The following is an 18,930-nucleotide window of genomic DNA, read 5'->3' on the forward strand; positions in this document are numbered from 1 at the left end:
CGTGCTGACTTGGGGAATGCTTAAAGGTGTCCGTGTCACCTTCCCTAGACAGCTAGGGTCAGTTCTTCTAGTTGGCCAGGGTTAGGGCAAGACTCCATTAAGATTTTTGAAAGGGGAAAAAAATATTCATTTACATAATAATTTATGACATAATTAATACATATATACATCTGGTACAGTCTATATTCAGGCAAATGTACCATCAAATTGATTTATCTTTTCCATTTCTTCTCTACTCCTAACTTTCCCTTCAAATTTAAATAATTAATACCTCTGGAAGTTATTTTTAAACACTTAGAGAGCTAACTCTGCTCAAGGCACTGTCCTAAGTGCTTTAAAAGTATTATCTCATTTGATACTGTAAAGCATCTCATTTAATCCTCATAGCAACCTATGAACTAGGTACTGTGATCTATCCCCATGCTACAGATGAGCAAACTGAGACCAAGAGGTTAAATAACTTGCCCCTGGTCACACAGCTGGTGAGGGGCTCCAGAGTATGTGCCTTACCACTAGGCTGTGCTGCCTTGGGAGAATCAGGTTACCAGAGCACACAGAAGCTGAGGGCCTGAAATGACAAGAGTGGGGAGGGGTACAGTCCTGTGTTTCTGAATGTCACTGGAAACCCCGCAGGGAGTAATCATGTTCTTCCTCTGTAACACGGGGAAGCTCACAGGGGTGATCTAGCTCACACTGTTTATACAAGAAGGAGGTTCAGTTAATCTCCAAATAGTAACTGAGCAAAAATGGACCTACATGAAAGCAATAGTTTCTGGCGAATATGAGCAAGAACCAGGGGTGGTTATGAAGCCTCCTCTGGCGTGTAGCATTGTGCACGCTGGAAAGAGGGCCACACGACTGTCACTGAGGAGTGGGAGGAACTTGAGGGACAGGTGCTCCTTAAGCTGCCCTCTGGGAAGCCTCGCAGAGGGTGGAGGACGATGTCACCCAGGGACTGGGCAAGAGGGGAACAGGCTCCACCAAGAAAGGCTGGACCCAGAAAGGAGGGAGACTGGGAAAGGAAGCGAAAGAATCAAATGATGACTCAGGGGCAATGGGAGGAGATCCAAGTGGCAATTAGCATCAAAGAGGTTAGCAGGCCTCACCCAAAGACTCATGCCAAGGCCAGACTGAGACTCACTGGGGGCTGGGGGTCACTGTGAAGGGAGAAAGATGGGAGATTACAGAAACTGGGGTACAATCAGAAAAGACTCCAACACACCTGACCCCGTGCTGAGTCTGTGCTATAAGGTCAAGGCTCCCAACATTTCTCTAGCAGGAATAAGTTTGGTCTTAGAATCTGGAATAGGATCAATGTTTGGAAGTTAAGTATCCATCCAAAACCACGATGCGGCCTCGGAGTTTTGAACAGGGCATGATAGCCCTTCCTGGTGCCCGAGTCACCTCTGACCTCCGTGGTGGTGAGAGATGGGGCTAAGGACACCCATCAAATGGGAATGCTGTTCATTGAGAGCGTAACCAACGAGCTTATAGAAAAGACCCAACGTACATTGTGAAAAGACAGAAAATAGCCTACTGAGGGGTCATCTTAGAGAAATCAGGGACTCTGCTAATGGAGAGAAAAGTCAAGTGCTTACGTTTCAGTCGGTAAAAAGGGTCTACACCACAAGGCTTGCTTTTCTCTTGAGAAATCCTTAGAGAGAGGACCTGATCGTAGTAGCTTTGTCTTCTTTGAGGACGAACGTAACTCAGCTCAGTGGAGAGCAGGGCATCTGAAGTGCCGGGAAAGTCAGCAAGTTGCCTGATGACAGATCTACAGAGTGAAGCCTGCAGGTGAAGAAGGGTGAGGCCGAGATAACACAGGATTTGCGGACAGATGGCTGGCAGCAGGGAGGAGAGCAGGTAGTCAAAGCAGGGAAGAGGGGCCAGGGGTCCTGAGGAAGTTATGACAGTAGTCGAAGTTTAGAGCCGTGAAATGGGAGGATGGAGCAAGGGGAGGGGAGGAAAGATGCATCAGAGAGGTAGGAGTGGAGGCTGGTTAGGGGAAAGCAGGAGGAAGCAGCTATTCAAGCAATTGACGCATCTTTAAGTCAGTATGCGGGAGAGATAGCCATTGCGAGACAGAGAGAGAAAGTGTTAAGCTGGAGGGGCTTCTGTGCTGCCTCAGCTGTGAACGGCTCTACAGGGAGAGGTCCAGTGGCCAAAAGACAAGCCCAGCAGGGAGGCAAAGAGGGTAAATGGGCAGTGGCTTTCCAGCTCCATCCATGTCTCCGTGGTTAGTTAGTCAAGCACGGGAACAGCTGAGAGACAGGTGATATGCGGCAGCTTTTTTTGTTGGGAAAGCACAAAAGGGGTCACATCTCTGCCCAGGGAGTGTTGAAAATGAAGCCAGATGTGAAAAATAATCTGCAGGCCTAAAAGGGAAAATTAGAAAATGAACATGCCAAGAAACATGCAATTAAAACCTAAAGATTTGCAAAGGAGGACATGAAAACAGTTCTTAAATGGCTATGGAGAAGAAAAGAATTAGGTGAAAGCAAGAAATGTTCTTCGCAGCATTTTCTACAACAGGCTGTTTGGATAAACCTATTTAAGTTCCTGGGACCAGAGAGTTAGCTCAGGGAGGGAGGTGGGAACTTCTGAAGGTGCCACTCACTACAAAGGCCGTGAGAAGCCGTGAGGGTGGGGACACACCCACTGGTCCTTTGGAAATGGGGAGAGGAAGGGGAGAAAATAATGGTCCTGGGGCTCTGTGAGACACACGCCAGAATCGGACAGAAAGAAAAGAGAAACACGTGTACTTTTCTATGCAACTGCTAGTTCAGGATTTGTGAGGGATTTGGGTTTATTGGTTAATGAGGGGCACATTCTGTGTAATTAACGTTCAGTAGGTGGTGGGACGCATCGCAGTCCAGAAGACGTAAAGCGCGAAGCCTGAATGAATTACTCTGAGGATTGCTAGGAAAAGCCTCAAGTGTGCCAAGATTCCTCAAAGATCTCTTGGCCCCTCTGCCCGTGACCCTTCCCCTAGCAGCAGGGACTCTTAGAACTTCCCAGTACTGTTTCTATCGTGGGCTCTCTGCAGCAGTGTTTCTCAAGTGTGAAGCCCAAGTCCCCCGTGTACCCTATAACTTCCCCGTTGCTCTGGGGAGAGGATAAGGGATTGTTCGGCGGGCAGCCATGCCTGACCATTGCCTCATCCATTTCTCCTAATCCCCTCGACTGCCACTCTTTGGAATTCCCTTATTGCCATTGGGTGGGGACCCCGAGTAGTAACCTCTATGACCAAGCCCTTGAGGTGAGGAACCGGGACATCCACCCTTTATTTGACTCATAATGGGTTTGGCTGGATCTAGAGCTTGAGCACCACAGAAATGCCCATCCGTCATCTTCCACTTCCTCCTGTGTCTCTGGATGGGGCAGCCTGACAGCAGCACCTCGTGGTGTTTCCAGGCTTCTCTCCAGGACCTGGATCTTTGACTTGTACAAGCACACAGCCTGGCTCTATGCTGTCCTACCCCAACCAACCCTGGCCCCCTACCTGCCCATGGCTGGGTCTGGCTGTACCTTGCCTCAGAGGGCGGGGAACCTTGTGTCTGGGAACCCGCCGGGCTCTTTGCAGCCAGAACCTCAGGCCCTCTCTGCTTCGCCTCCGCAGTCTGCGGAGGGCCACATCCGGCCCTGAAAAGGCTGCAGGTTACATCTCGGGCCCTGTGCACCTTTGGTCCCGGGAAAGAACCTGAGTACCTGAGGGTGGCACAGAGGAGACCTCCACGGAGGCATAACAGCTCAGCAACAGAGCTTCTCAGAGTTAAGGAAATTTCGTGGTCATCTAGCCTAGCACCCTACAGATGGTCCATTCGTAGAAAGCGGAATCAACTTAGTGGGATGCCACCAGCGATTGAGAAAAAAGTTAAACAGAATATCAGAGTGCAATTTGTGTTTCAGTGATACAGTTTTTCATATGTAGTGTAGACTCATCAAGAATTGCAATCCAGAGCTTCCCTGGTGGCACAGTGGTTAAGAATCCGCCTGCCAATGCAGGGGACACAGGTTCGAGCCCTGGCCCGGGAAGATCCTACATGCCACGGAGCAAATAAGCCCCTGCGCCACAACTACTGAGTCTGCACTCTAGAGCCAAAAAAAACCCCACAACTTCTGAAGCCCATGCGCCAAGAGCCTGTGCTCCGCAACAAGAGAAGCCACCTCAATGAGAAGCCCGCGCACTACAACGAAGAGTAGCCCCCATTCGCCGCAACTAGAGAAAGCCCACGCACAGCAACGAAGACCCAACACAGCCAAAAAAAAAAAAAGAATTGCAATCCAAAAAGCTTAAGAGACCTGATGGAGGTCTCCTAAAGCAAACTGAGAGGCGCAGTAGCTCAAGCCACTGATGTCTTCTTCTCTCCACGTGGCTCCCACCCTCTCCAACCACAAACATACCTGAAAATATGTAATTTGCCCTGTGGTGTGTGGTTTAAGGAACGTGGGATTTGTAGTCGAGGTCTGGGTCCAAGCCTAGCTGGGTGACTGTGGGAAACCATCTAGCAGTGTTTCTCAAACAGTATCCCAAGGACCCCCTTTTCAGAATCGTGAGTTTCAGGGGGAGGGGAGTTTCCTTGTTAAAAATATGCATTTCTGGACCCTAACCCAGGCTTCCTGAATCCTAACCTGTAATTGGGGGCCGGGGCAAGGGAGGGCTCAGCTAGAGTATCTGCATTTTCAATAACCTCCCATTGAGTGTGATTGTTACGCACACTCAATGTTCCAACCACTGACCTTGACATTTCTGAGCTTAAATTTCTTGATACAAGAGGTAGAGGTGGCCTGGATAATGTATGTGAAGGTACGTTACACACGGTAAAAGCACTCTTCAGACTTGAGGTATTCCCATCCCATGACACCCTTCTCTAGATGACACTTCAGGGAAGATAGCACCAGGAGAGGGGGGTAGTGGGGTCTGTGCACTTAATGGGACCAGGAAAGTTAAACGGAAAAAAAAAGGAACCAGAACCATGTGTATTTCTTCTTCTGTCTCTTTCCATCTCCCACCTTCTGTCCTAAAGTTTCTCTTCTTGACCTAAGCCCAACGGCAGTACCGTGCCCATCCGTAGAGACGTGTTTAGAGTGGGCTCCGTGCTTTATGGTTGGTGATGATACCTTTTGCAACCGTCAGTCTGACGCGTCACGTTAACATTTTCAAGCCCACGGTAACATTCAGCTTCCTTCAATAGAAAATTCTCACCGTCCTGAATGCTGAGCTTGTTGAGTCCCTACTCACTGTGCTTGAAATAACTACCCAACATATCTGGACTAGTGCATTACTGCGGCTGCTGGTGCAGACAGCGCAGGCCCTAAAGGCTTAAATCAGAGATGTGCAGACTGAAAGCGAGTTACCTGGAGGTGGTAGGGGGCTTTCCCCCAAACCTTAGGAACAGGCTGCCGATCCAGGCCCCTGGGCCTCCCTTTCTTCCCCTTCCCTCCTTGTCACCCTGCCCCTAAGTGCAGCAGCTCTTCCAAGAGGGAGGCTTTATGCTGAGTTCTAGAAGACAAATGAATAACTAATGGTTTCTCGTGGTAAGAGTGAAAGTCTGAGTGTTCAGCTAGTAGAGGGTGTTCCTATCTCGGGGTCTCTCTGCCCAGTTTTATCGATTCTGCCCCAGGAGCAGTGCCAGGCCTGGAGGGAGGACAGGCTGGAGCACTAAGGACGGTTCCTAAGGAAGATGTGCCCCTTCTTCCCTGCCCATCTTTCCACTCTTCCTCCTGGTCCCCAGAGGCTGAACTAGTGCAAAACAATTCTGTTCCCCTTCCAGATAAACAGTCTTCTTCTTCTGCCTTTGAGTTGAAGGCTCGTTCTTTTTTATATCACTAGTGCAAAACAATTCTGTTCCCCTTCCAGATCAACAGGCTTCTTCTTCTGCCTTTGAGTTGAGGGCTCGTTCTTTTTTGTATCACTAGTGCCTCCTGCTTATGCTGGTGGCTCCAGCGCGGGGTAGGGATGGGGAGGGTTGCAGGGCCGAGAAGGAAGGGAGGTCTTCTCTTCCATGATTCCCAATATCAACTAGAGTCAAGTGAGAGTGAGCAAGTTGGAAATGATGCCCAGAGGAGTCCGAGGCCTGGAGTGCAGGCAGGCGTGGGGCACGGGGCGGAGCCCTTGGAAGAAGTAAAGGGACTACTGGGGAAGGGGTTGGAGGACACAGTTAGCTGGAAGCTTGGTAAAGGAATAATGAAAAGAACTCCACTGGAACAAGAAGGAATTAGAAGCAAAGCCCCATTCTGGGCAGGCTCTAGACTGTTGCTGCAGGGGGAACAGCTGAGTAATTGAATGGCACTGTGTTAATTTCATGTTTTTTTCTTGTTTCCTTTTCTGTTCCCAACTCCCTTTCCCATCTTCTGCCTTCTCTGCACCCTGAATCCCATCTTTTCTATTTTCCTTCCCCATCTCCTCTGTTCTCATGCACACTTTGCACCTTCCCCCTTCATCTCCTCCCCCCACACCTTCATGTTTTACTCTACCCCCACCCCACCCCCAAGCTCTCTGGCGGCTGTGAGTTGACCGTGGTCCTCCAGGACTTCAACGCAGGCCACAGCAGCGAGCTGAGCATCCAGGTGGGACAGACAGTGGAACTGCTGGAGCGGCCGAGCGAACGGCCGGGCTGGTGTCTGGTCCGCACCACAGAACGGAGTCCCCCACAGGAGGGCCTGGTCCCCAGCAGCGCCCTGTGCATCTCCCACTCCCGAAGCAGCGTGGAGATGGACTGCTTCTTCCCCTTGGTGAAAGGTAGGGGTGGGGGGGTGGGGGTGGGGAGGGATGTGGACCAGAGGTTGCTGGGGACGTGGCCTGCTTGTTAGAAGAGCATCATAGCACTCACTTGTCTCAGGAACCCGTTCTGACCTTGTGGGATTTCTCTGGGACCCACTTGTGAAGAAAGTGGGTTGCGAGCTTAAAGGGAAAGAGCTATGGAATGGCCACGTGACTTTGGAAAAGTCATTTAACCTTTCTGAGTCAGTTTCATCTTAAAAATGAAGGTTGACTTAGATGACCCCTAAGAGCTCTTCTAACTCTCCCATTGTATCACCCAACCTCCAGAAAAGTCCTCTTCTACCCATGGCCCAAAGCCTAGACTCCTCCTTTCTCCTCTGACCCTCGCCCCCTCCACAGCTACTGCAGGCTCCCCGGCCCCCTCACCCCTACCCAGCTGCTCATGCTTCACAAAGGACCGAGCAAACTGCAGGGGAACACATGGCACAACCGCGACAGGTTTGACCTTCCGCTCAGCCCTGCCAGGGCCTGAGACACTCATTTACGTGCCTTTGACAGACAAATTGCCGGAGCCTTGGCTTCTGTTTTATGTAAGCTCTGTGTTCCTTCCGCATGCTTGTTTATTCGCTTTTTCTCACGTTGGGCAGACTGAACCACTGAAAACAGTGATTCTCCAGTATGAGGGGTGTCTCTGGACTGGCAGGGTCAGCATCCCCTGGGAACTTTTAGAAATGCAACTTCTCAGAACCCACTCCAGACCTTCTGGGCCAGAAACGCAGGGGGCGGGGGGCGGGGGTGGCTGCGGTCTGTGTCTTAACGAGTCCCCAGGGAATTCTGATGTACTCGAGTATGACAGCCACTGACTTCAGAAGCCCAGGCTGGCAGCGGCCTTGAAGTCACTCGTTTTACATGGAGGAAACGGGCCCAGAGAGGGACAGACCCAGAGTTCTCTTAGTTCTGAGCTTCTTTTTGTCACTGGTCAGATAACCTGCATCAGGGTTTCCATGCAGACCTGTGCTAGGTATTTATGGGCTGGGAAGAGAGAGGGACCTGGTTCTGTTGGGAGGAAGGGACAAGGGTCGCCACGGAGACCTGTTGATGCTACGGACTAATTACCTTGTGAAATGTTTTCCTTGCTGGAATTCCATCGGGTCCATCTCAAAAGCCTGACCTCCTCCTCTCCTCCACGAGGTGGCTCTAGCAGGTTGCATCACTGGTGCTGCCTGGCTCTGGTGCTGCAAGGGCCTCGTGGGGGGCGGGGTGGGGGTTCCATCCGGAGAATGGCAACTAAACCCTGATTCTCCTCCCTCCACACGCACCTGTGCTCCCCTCTATCGGCTCAGCCACCACCCGCTTCTCCGCCTTTTCTCTGTGTCAGGAAGTTGTGTGGCATCTGTAATTGCAGGTGCAGCTCTCAGCCGTCTGAAGCAGCCCCTAGAGAAACTCGTGGGACCAGGCAAGGGAAAGGCCGGGGGTCTCGGCAGTACGGTTCTGCTTGAAGTCTGACCGTGGGGAAGACGTGGGCACAAAGAGGTCAGAATAGTGCACCTGAAATGAAATAAGATACACAAAACACTTAGAACAGTGCCTGGCACTCAGTACATCCTCGGTGTCATGATAAGTTACAGTTTTTATATCACTTCCATAGATTATTCAGCAAAATGACTAGAAACTCTCTCTCCAGAGACGAAAGCAAGGACAGCGATTTATTTGCTGGGCAAGGCTAACTGGTCACTCATGTCCAAGGGTGGGGTGGTCCGTCAGGAAGGGCTTGGCTACAAGGGGAGACCGGAGGCTTCTTGCCCTAGGTCTGGCCTCCCTGGCCCGGCTCAGCTGGGGACCTGGGGGCATTCAGGGTAAGTAGTGCAGAGGGAGGGGAGTTAGCAGAGAGTTCGCTGAAAATGGAGCTGAGGATGCGGGGTGCAAGCTGGAGGTCAGAGAGAACACAGGGCGTGTGTCACAGAACTTTCCAGCTGCCTCAGACGCCATCATGGCTTCTTACAAGCACGAGGAGGGGACTTGGAGAACCACTAGAGCGGGGCTCTCAGCCTGGCCACCTAGCCTCCCCTGGAAGCTTTACCACATGACAAGGCTCAGACCCCGCCTACGGCAAGTGGGGTCAGAATCTCCAGTGCCTATCACCCACTTCCTTGGGTCTTCCTGTTGGCAGTCCGTTTGCTCTCTCCCAGCATGACTCAGTTAGGCGGGGCCTTCCAATGACAGCCTGTGAGCTCTCACTGGCATCTCGCCTGCGCGGACTTCCCACAGTCAGGCTTAAGTCTCTGTCCTCCACGGAGCATCACTATGGCCCTAACAAGACCTCTGGGGGAAGTCTGTGCGCTGATGCACACGCCTCAGCTTGGAAAAGCCCGACCCTCTCTCTCCAGGGCCTGCCCAGAGCACTGGCCTCTTAGCAGAAATTCAGTAAGCTGTCCCTTCTCCCATCCAGCTGGCTGCCTGCCGGCCACCTGGCCTTCTCTCCTCTCTGACAGATTTGTCTCCAGCAGATGCTCCACCTTCTAAGTTATGCCCAGTGGGACTGCAGATGAGACGTTCGGGGGTTGTGGAATAGGACAGGGCCTCCTCCGGTGTCGCTGGAGGTCCGAATCCATTTCTTGTTCAGTGCTTAGAAGGCAACTGGTGCTCTTAACCTTCGAGGGAGCGTCAGGCCAGTGCTCCTACGGGCTGTGAGAAGCAGGGGGTGTCCGTGTGATGTGCTGAGTGCTCAGGCCATGACTGCAGGAGAAGAGGCAGAAGAGCCCTGGCGTGTCAGCACGAGGGGGGGACTTGGAGAACCACTAGAGCGGGGCTCTCAGCCTGGCCACCTAGCCTCCCCTGGAAGCTTTACCACATGACAAGGCTCAGACCACACCTACGACAAGTGGGGTCAGAATTTCCGGAGTGAGCCAGAGTTGTTCAAATGGTCCTCAGGTGAATCCAGGGGACAGCAGGGTTGAGAACCACTGCACCGGCCAGTTTCCTCTCTTGTAGGGGCACCTTCGGGCCCAGGAAAGCAAGGTGCCTTCCCCGAAGTCACAGGGATAGTTGGTGGCAGAGCTGGAGGAGACCCAGGGCTCCCGCCTCCTTGCCCTGCACCACACACGCTGCCTGCTGGGCTTCCTGGGGGCCGGAGGCCCTTTCTCCAGTCTTTCCCTCCTGTGCTTTCTCAGGAGACAGTGGTTGCTTGTTTCCTCTTGATATATCTGTGGCAGCACTGTTGGTGGAACTGTGTGACAAAGTAGAGCAGCCTGCCTTTCCTCTTATTTTAATGCCCCCCTGACATCGTAGAGCTTCTCCCCGGGGTTGGGCCCTGTGGACCTAGTCATTCTCTTCCTAATCCCCTCTCACCTTCTCAGCAGTAAGTGGTGAGGGCAGCACCTCCCAAGGGACAACGATTTTGTAGTGGTGGTTTCAATTCTGGGTGCATCTTAGAACCACCTGGAGGAGACTCAAAATTACTGATGCCTCACACACCACCCCAGACCAATTAATTCAGAGCCTCCAAGGGCCTGGGCATCAGTATTTTTTAAGTTCCTTGGTAATTCTAATGGGCTGAGAGTCACTGCTTTAGGGGTTTGCCACCCCCCCCTCCAAGTGTCAGGCTTAGGAGGGACTTAAAGATCCATTGGTAGGGCCAATATGCAGTTATATAAAGAACTCCTACAATTCAACAACAAAAAAAACAATTAGATTTTAAAATGGACGAAGGACCTGAATACACATTTCTCCAAAGAAGGTATACAAATGGCCAATAAACCCATGAAAAGATGGGCAACATCACTGATCATGAGGGAACTGCAGGTCAGTATGGCAATGAGAAACCACTTCATACCCATCAGGAAGGCTATTATTTTTTTTCACAAACCGTAGAAAATAACAGGTGTTCGTGAGGCTGTAGAGAAATTGGAACCCTCGTGCCCTGCTGGTAGAAAAGTAAAATGGTGAATTGCTATGGAAAACAGTATGGGGTTCCTCAAAAAATTAAACATAGAATTACCATATGATCCAGCCATTCCACTGCTGGGTGTATACCCCAAAGAATTGAAAGCAGGGACTCAGAGAGGTATTGTTTGTACACGCATGTTCGTAGCAAAGGTAGAAGCAACCCAAGTGTCCAAGGGATGCATGGGTAAACAAAATGTGGTATGTACATATAATGGAATGTTATATAGTCTTAAAAAGGAAGGAAAATCTGCCACGTGCTACAACATGGATGAACTTTGAAGATATTATGCTAGGTGAAATAAGCCAGACGCAAGAGGACAAATACTGTATGATTCCACTATGTGAGGTAACTACAGCAGTCAAATTCATAGAAAGTGGAATGGTGGTTGCCAGGGGCTGGGGGAAGGGGAGGAATGTGGAGTTAGTGTTTAACGGGTACAGAGTTTCAGTTTTGCAAGACGAAAAAGGTTTTGGAGATGGATGATGGTGATGGTAATACAACATTGTGAATGTACTTAATGCCACTGAACTGTACCCTTAAAAATGTTTTTTTTTAAAAAAAGCATTGGTCCTAGGTACTTCTGCCCCAGGTTCCAAAAAACAGTCTAGGTTCTTCTCCACCCAGCTCTATAGGATACCTGTGTTCCTTTCCTTTTCCTGTACAGTTTTTGCCCTCGCTCCAGCTGAGCACCTGGAGAAGCTATAAGGAAACGCCTGTTTGCTTAGCCAAACTAAACCAGGGCCAGGTGAGCCCTGGGGCAGATGTCCTGGAGGAGAGGGGCGGTGCCCATGGTGATCCCGGCTTGTTGACAGGGAGTCCTGTCTTATGGGGTCTCCTGATGCCTTCTCCTGTCATCACCTAGATGGCCTTAGGAACAGCTTACCCAGGCCGGGGAAGGTGTGAAGGTACGGAGCAGTGGAGAACAATGGGCTCTGGAGGCATGTACCGCCAACAGCCTGAAGATGCTGGGCAAGTCTGTGATGCTGTGGACTTATATTAAGTGTGACGTCAACTCGTAAAAATACCTGACGTTGATGGAGTCTTACTACGGGCCAGGTTCTGGGTTCATGCTTTAATGTTTTCCTCATTTTACAGACAAGGAAACCAGGTCTTAGAAAGATCAGGTAACTTGCCCATAGCTTACTAGTGGTAGATCTAGATTTGAACTCAGGTCTGTCCATTCCCCAAGGTCTCACTCTTCACAATGCTCTACGACCTCCCAATTCTGAAGGCGTTTGAGACAGCTACTTTAGTTTATTATCCTTCACTCTGACTCGACTCCCTTGGATTTAACCAGTCTAGCTGGGTGAAGGTTGAGAGAGCGTGAGCCCAGTATACACAGAAGCACATACTGCCCTCCCACTCTCTCTCTCCCCTCTGGCCTCCTGTGCTCCCTTCCCTATGGGCAGTAGCGGCAGACAGATTTCATCCTGTGTGTTCTTTGCCCACTAGAAAGCCTGGTGTCCCTGGCTGGAGCGCAGAATGGCCCCGAGCAGCACTCTGGCTAGCAGGCTGAATGGGGTCCAGCTCCGCTAGGGGCCAGCCAACCGCTGGAGCTGGTCCAGCCTGTCCAGCAGATTCACTGCAGGATGGGAACCCCCTGCATTTTCTGCTTCCAGGAGCCAAAATGTGCCTTTCCTATCTCCTCTGCTATGAAATGCAGACACTTACAGGCTCCTCCCGTCTACCGACTCTGGAGGGTCTACTGCAAGTCTCTCTCTCTTGCTTTTCAGTGTAATTCTGCAGTAGGAGCAATAGTCAACAACTAAACTCTCACGGTTTTCGTTTACTCCATAATGCCACCCATGGGGCTGTACCACGGGAAGCTGAGAAAACAAATTGAAGGACGAATAGTCCCCAAACATTGCCTTTCAAGAATGAAGTGACATGTTAAGACTACAGCTTGCTGGTCTCCACTCCTACTCCATTTGCAGAGGACCACATCTGTAATTGACCAGCTGTGAGGCAGCCACTTGGAAATCCAGGACTCACCCCCCACCCCATAGGACAAAATTATATGTGAAAGTGTGATGGATGAGGATGGGAATAAGTTTCCATGCTAGCTTACAAAATTTTATTTAAGAGTAACATAACTGAATATAGTTTGTTTGCAATGAAAAATAGTGGTAAGGTTGTTTTTAAAAGTCACTATTGAATAGGAATAACTAAAACCAAAAATTAATACATTTGAATGAGAATGTAATTAACCTGAGGGCTGACACTTCTTGAAGAAAAGTGTGTTTTAAGATGGATGGAGATGTATTTGTAGAGACTCTAAAAGGAGCTCCTAGTCATTTTTCAGAATTATAAAAGGTTAGAATTTAAAATTTTTCTTTTTAGAATTGAGTAGAAGTGGTCCTTGATTAGATTTCATTTTACTTCAGAACATTGAATTTTATGGGCTCTTAGAATCGTAGAATTGAGAAGCACCCTGAAAGTCTTCTGGTTCACTCTCTCCCCTAATATAGGACCCCCTCTTAAAATGTCTCTGTTGGGGGCTTCCTTGGTGGCGCAGCGGTTGAGAGTCCACCTGCCAATGCAGGGGACACGGGTTCGTGCCCTGGTCCGCGAAGATCCCACATGCCGCGGAGCGGCTGGGTCCGTGAGCCATGGTCACTGAGCCTGCGCGTCTGGAGCCTGTGCTTCGCAGTGGGAGAGGCCACAACAGTGAGAGGCCTGCGTACCGCAAAAAAAAAAAAAGTCTCTGTTGGGTGGTCAGCCAAGCATTACTTGAGCACTCCCAGGGACGGGGAGCTCATTACTTATAGAGGAAGACTGTTGTATTTTGGTACAATTCTAATGGTTGGAAAATTCCTCTTACTCAGTGCTGAAATCCAGGTCCTTTCTGCTCATTCTTCTCCTATGCCCTCCTCCCCAGCCCCCCACTTGAAACCCACCAGCCCTAATTCTCATTCTCCAGCCGCTTCTGATCTTCATCTAGAACAAAGTAATTTGATTTGCATCTAAAATGATAGACCCTTCTTTCATTGGGGAGAATTTCATTAGAGCCTATCAATTTCTCCATACATCTTTTATTAAATCCTTAGAGCAGAAAAAAACATTATGGATTAAATTCAACAATCCTAGATTGTTTAAGGTGATTATTTGTGTGTGTGGTTTTTTATTGAAGTATAGTTGATTTACAGTGTTGTGTTAGTTTCAGGTATGCATATTCTTTTCCAGATTCTTTTCCATTATAGGTTATTACAAGATACTGAATACAGTTTTCTGTGCTATACAGGATCCTTGTCATTTATCTAATTTATATATAGAAGTGTGTATCTGTTAATCCCAAACTCCTAATTTATCCCTTCCCCACCCCCTTTCCCCTTTGGTAACCATAAGTTTGTTTTCTATGTATGTGAGTCTGTTTCTGTTTCATTAGTAAGTTCATTTGTGTCATATTTTAGATTCCACATATAAGGGACATCATATGGCAATTGTCTTTCTCTGTCTTACTTCACTTAGTATGATAGTCTCTGTGTCCATCCATGTTGCTGCAAATGGCATTATTTCATTCCTTTTATGGCTGAGTAGTATTCCACTGTATGTATGTGTATGTGTGTGTGTGTGTGTGTGTGTATATATATATATATATATATATATATACCATATCTTCTTTATCCATTCATCTGTCAATGGACCGTTAGTTTGCTTCCATGTCTTGGCTGTTGTGAATAGTGCTGCTGTGAACATTGGGGTGCGTGTATCTTTTCAAGTTAGAGTTTTCGTCTTTTCCGGATATAGGCCCAGGAGTGGGATTGCTGGATCATATGATCACTCTGTGTTTAGTTTTTAAAGGAACCTCCATACTGTTTACCCCTGCACATTGGTGCCTTGGTCCCTCACACTCCTCTGATCTCATCTCCTTTTCCCTGGGCTCAGGCTTAGTGGTAACTGCCTTCCACTCTGAGGCTCTCAATGGGCTCGTCTTTTTTCCTGGTTATTCCCTGCCGTCATTCATATTTTTACTTGTTCTAAAGTAGCATTTTTTTACCTTTTATCCATATCCTCCTGATTTACCTCCAGAATCCCTTCCAGTTCTAAAACGTCTGCTTTCTCTCCACATCAGGAGAGAATCACTTTAGCAACCTAAAGTGATTAGCCTAAGTATCCTATGTTTAATCCATCCAGGCATAGCATGAATATCCTCATTTTGAGGTCCAATTTATTAGGTTGAACCACATGAAATTGCCATTTTGGTAGTCAAAACTGGTTGCAAGTCAGCAATTTTAAATGGTTCAATCTAATACGTTACAATCAGCCTATCTTTTTCATAGGCGTGTACTTGCAAATCTTTGAGAAAACAGGGGAGGGCTTTGTACTCAGGGTGTCAGATGGGCCAGGAAGAGAACAGGGTGTGGAATGAGTAGAAACTCACTTCATCTTGGTTTCTGCATTTATAAGGGAAGCTGATAAAAATTACCCATCTCTCAGAGCTGCTGGGAAGCTCACAGGAGGCAATGTTAAGGAAAAGTGATTTTAAACTGCGAAGTTGGTCTTTTTGTTATGTGTGCAGGCTAATTGTTTAGACTAAAACAAAAGCGACCCTGCTATGCACAAGGCTTTACAATGGTATGTGGTAGACCATACAATGACATGATGAGAGGTGTGGAGTAACTAAGAGTCTCGGGGTAGAAAATCTGGGGGGTCTGAATCCTGGCTCAGATACTGACTAGTTGATAACCTTGGACAAGATACTTAAACTCTATAAAATGGGCAATAATGCCCACTTCCCTTGAGTTAGACTTCTAGCCTATGCTTACCACCCTAGAGGCAGTCAATGAATGTTAATTTCCCTGCCTGCCCTTTGTTCTAGTTCTGATACCTCTGTAGGGAGGTGTCTAGAGTATTTCCAGCCTGAATCTTCTCCAGGGGTCAAGGGGTCAAGGTTCTGTTTCTAGTTCCATCCATAGGTTTTGCAAAGGCCTGACATTGTCTCTACTCTGCACCCTCCCCTCTCTCTCAGTTTCCATTCCTGGCCTACTCCGGGCCCTTTCTGCAGTCTACCAACAGCAGGTCCATCTGGCTCTATGATTTCCCAAGAAATAATGGTTTACTCCTCTTTTCTAACTTTCTTTTGTCTTCTACCCAGTGGGTAGAGATTATATACGACATATTTAAGCTGAAAATTCAACTTATTCCCTGGCTTGTACCTCTCAATGCCCTGTTCTTTCAGTGATTAACTCTGGTTGTTAAAGGTAACATTCTGACCACGCCGTAGAGATGGGCCAACCTATGTGAGGAGGGCTGTGCTGAGATGTTGAATGTTGGGCTGGGCATGAAGGTGTCCTTCGTCAATTCAAAGAGGAGAAGGGCATAGGGCAGTTTTGTAAGAACTGCCTTATTTTATTTTTAACTGAATTTCTTCCACTTACCTGTCTATGTTAGGGTGGGCCAGAGATGGCTCAATAGTTATTGACCAACTGGAAGCCCTCCCAGGACAGTTTCAGGAAGAGGGAGATATAGGTGCCATTCAGTCCACACTCTTCCCTCCTTTCTTTCCATTTAAAACTAAGGGAGCAGCAAAGACAATTAGAAATTGCCCCAAGACTACTTTGTTCTGGGTGAGATGTCCTACCTAAGACCAGCTACCGTCTTTCTGATACTATTTAGGACATCAAAGGGCTTGGAATGAAGGCCTCAAATAGGAAAACGTCAGGCCAGGCCACATCCTCCTTTAAGTACACCCCAGTGCAGTGCTGCCTCCAAGGAGGACTGGCACAGGAGGAGATGTTGCATTATCAAGAGAAGGGACTGATGTCTCTGGGGCCCCCTGCAGAGATCCTGCCCCTCTCCTTTTCGTAGCTGGCCTGCTGAGACTTAGCTCATGCCAAACACCTGTTTCAACAGCACTTTCATGCCTCCTGGTGTCCACTGTAAATCTATGACATCTGCGTGAGGACGATGCCTCTTACCGTCCAGAGCGGAGGGAGGGTGAGGCTTAAATAGCATCTTTGCTCCTTGAAGCCTCGTGAGCAAGCTCAGAGCTAAAAGGAGAGCCTCGGATTCAGCTAGAGAGGAGAGGTTGCCACTGATGGTGCTTGCCTAGGAGAAGCTGGGGATAGATGACAGAGAGGAGGTCACTCCAGAAAACAGAACTTTCCCCAAAGAGAAGATGATGCCGTTTTCTCTTGCTAGAGCTAGGTAAGCTGAAACCACTTTCCCCACAAAAGAGCAGGGGACCCAGAAATGACATGCACTGGATGTGGCTTGGGAAGCAGAGAAGGAGCGGCAGTGGTCTCATGGCTGGGGGTGTGCCCACCCTATCTGCTTAGGGAAGGTCACAGGTGAGAGGATCGTAAAGGTCGTGAGGAACAGCCCTTGCAGGCCTCGGCCTCAGGAGCTCTCAGCGGCGGGATTCTGATGCTGCTTGGCCAGCCAGTGTCAGGATCCGCCTCAGCCCACCTCAGTGCCTTCCCCTGTGTCACTCAGACCTTGAAAACAGCTACCCCTCCTGCAGGACCCTTGTAGGATTGAAACTGCAGCCTGAACCCAAACTGCAGCATGTTTGAGGAGTGCTTCCGTTTGCAAGTCTCGCCACGTTTCATGCCAGCTCCCTGCCCGCCAGCAGCAGAGAGGCTGTCCACTCATGGACCAGCCTGCTCCTTTTCTTGTACTTGCCTTTGGGATAGGACTGGGCTGCCTAGTTTCCCCACCATTGTCCCCCAGCCCCAGCCAGGAACACTGATTCTGATACCACAACCACTTGCCTTACTCTCCACAAGGCCCTGAAGGCCTCAGGAGGTATGGGTGCCTACTTTTGTACACAGGTGGGCGCGTAGATAATTACCATTGCTGGCTCCCGTATGCAGGGGCAGGCCTGGGCTCAGCTCAAACAGTCCATAGCCCCTGTCTCACTTCAAGTAATAACAAAGTCCCTTCTGTGGCTGCAAGGAGGCTCCTGCAGAACCCGCCCCAGAGCCTGTTCTCTGATTTCATCTCCTCTGTCTTAGTTTCCTTCTGCTGCTATAACAAATTACCACAGACTTAGTGGCTTCAAACAACACACGTTTATTCTCTTATAGTTGTGTAGGTTACAAGTCCAACATGGGCTCTAGGGGAGAGGCTGTTTCCTCACCATTTCCAGCTTCTAGAGGCCAGCTGCATTCCTCAGCTCATGGCCCCTTCCTCCATCTTCAAAGCCAGCAACGTTGCATCCCTCTGGTCCTTCTTCCAAAGTCACATCTCCTTCTGACAACAGTGGGAAAGGTTCTCTGCTCTTAAGGACTCGTTTGATTACACTGTGCTTACCTGGATAATCCAGGACACCGTCCCCATCCCAAGGTCCTTAGTCACATCTGCAAAGTCCCCTTTGCTGTGTAAGGTGACATACTTACAGTTTGTGAGGATTAGGGTGCGGACATCCTTGTGGCGAGGGGCATATTTTTCCTACCAAATCCTACCACCTCCTGACCAGCCTGCCTGACTGAACTCTTCACCAGTTGAGCCAGACACTCTGCTATGCAGCACCCACCCCTTCCGTTCCCTCTGCCTGGAACACTCCAGGTCCTCAGATACCTGGACGGCTGTCACCACAGTTCCTTCACATCTCTGCTTGAATGTCACCTGATTAGAGAGGTCTTCCCTCACTCCCACCCTCTTCCATCCCACTGTGTACCCCTTTTCCTGTTTTACTCTTCCTCATTGCAATTATGGCGCTACATGACATATTTATTAACGTTTATTGTCTATTCCCCATACTGCCCCCCCTAGATTTCCTGGACAAGTGCAGGGATTTTGTCTATTTTGTTCATTACTCTGTCCCTGGTATCAAGAACAGTAGCTGGCATAAAAGAAGTTACTGTAAATATTTATAGGAAGGAAGGGAGAGAGGGAAGGAAAGGAAGGAAGAAGGAGGGAGGGAGGGGAAGAGAAAGGACCATGAATCAGGGACCCCTGAGAGAGTTCATGTGTGAAGGGCGAGGCTCAGTGTGTCCTCCATCCCCTGAGAACTGTAGAGGAAACCGGCCAAAGCTTTATCAGGGGAGCCTGAGGATGGGGATATAGGGAATGATGTTCTGATGCTAGGAGTTCTGAGTGAGAAACTCCTTGAAATCCTGCTTCCTGGGAAATCTTCTCTGGGGACACATGGGTTAAGCACCTCTCCTTTATCTGGAACGGTTGAAAACTCAGAAATATAAGGATGGGCAGTGTCTTCCACGTTCCCTCCTATTAATGAAATCTTCCTTAAATTGACCTGAGTTACATCAAGACAAAATCCACTTTGCATTTAACGTGTCGGAAACTTCTTCATTGC

The 18,930-nt window shown here is 49.1% G+C and overlaps 1 protein-coding gene across 14 annotated transcripts in view; it reads left to right on the top strand.

Annotated features, from left to right (window-relative positions):
* The window catches only part of KALRN (kalirin RhoGEF kinase), a 646,553-nt gene that overhangs the window by 505,710 nt on the left and 121,913 nt on the right, over window positions 1-18,930 (top strand). For all 14 annotated transcript variants that reach the window (XM_060298164.1, XM_030858647.2, XM_060298165.1 and 11 more), the window contains exon 34: window positions 6,496-6,742. In XM_060298164.1, the coding sequence (XP_060154147.1) occupies window positions 6,496-6,742 (247 nt within the window). The remainder of the gene's footprint in view (window positions 1-6,495; window positions 6,743-18,930) is intronic.

Source organism: Globicephala melas, chromosome 4 (genome assembly GCF_963455315.2).
Source record: "Globicephala melas chromosome 4, mGloMel1.2, whole genome shotgun sequence".
In the NCBI taxonomy this organism is placed as follows: domain Eukaryota; kingdom Metazoa; phylum Chordata; class Mammalia; order Artiodactyla; family Delphinidae; genus Globicephala; species Globicephala melas.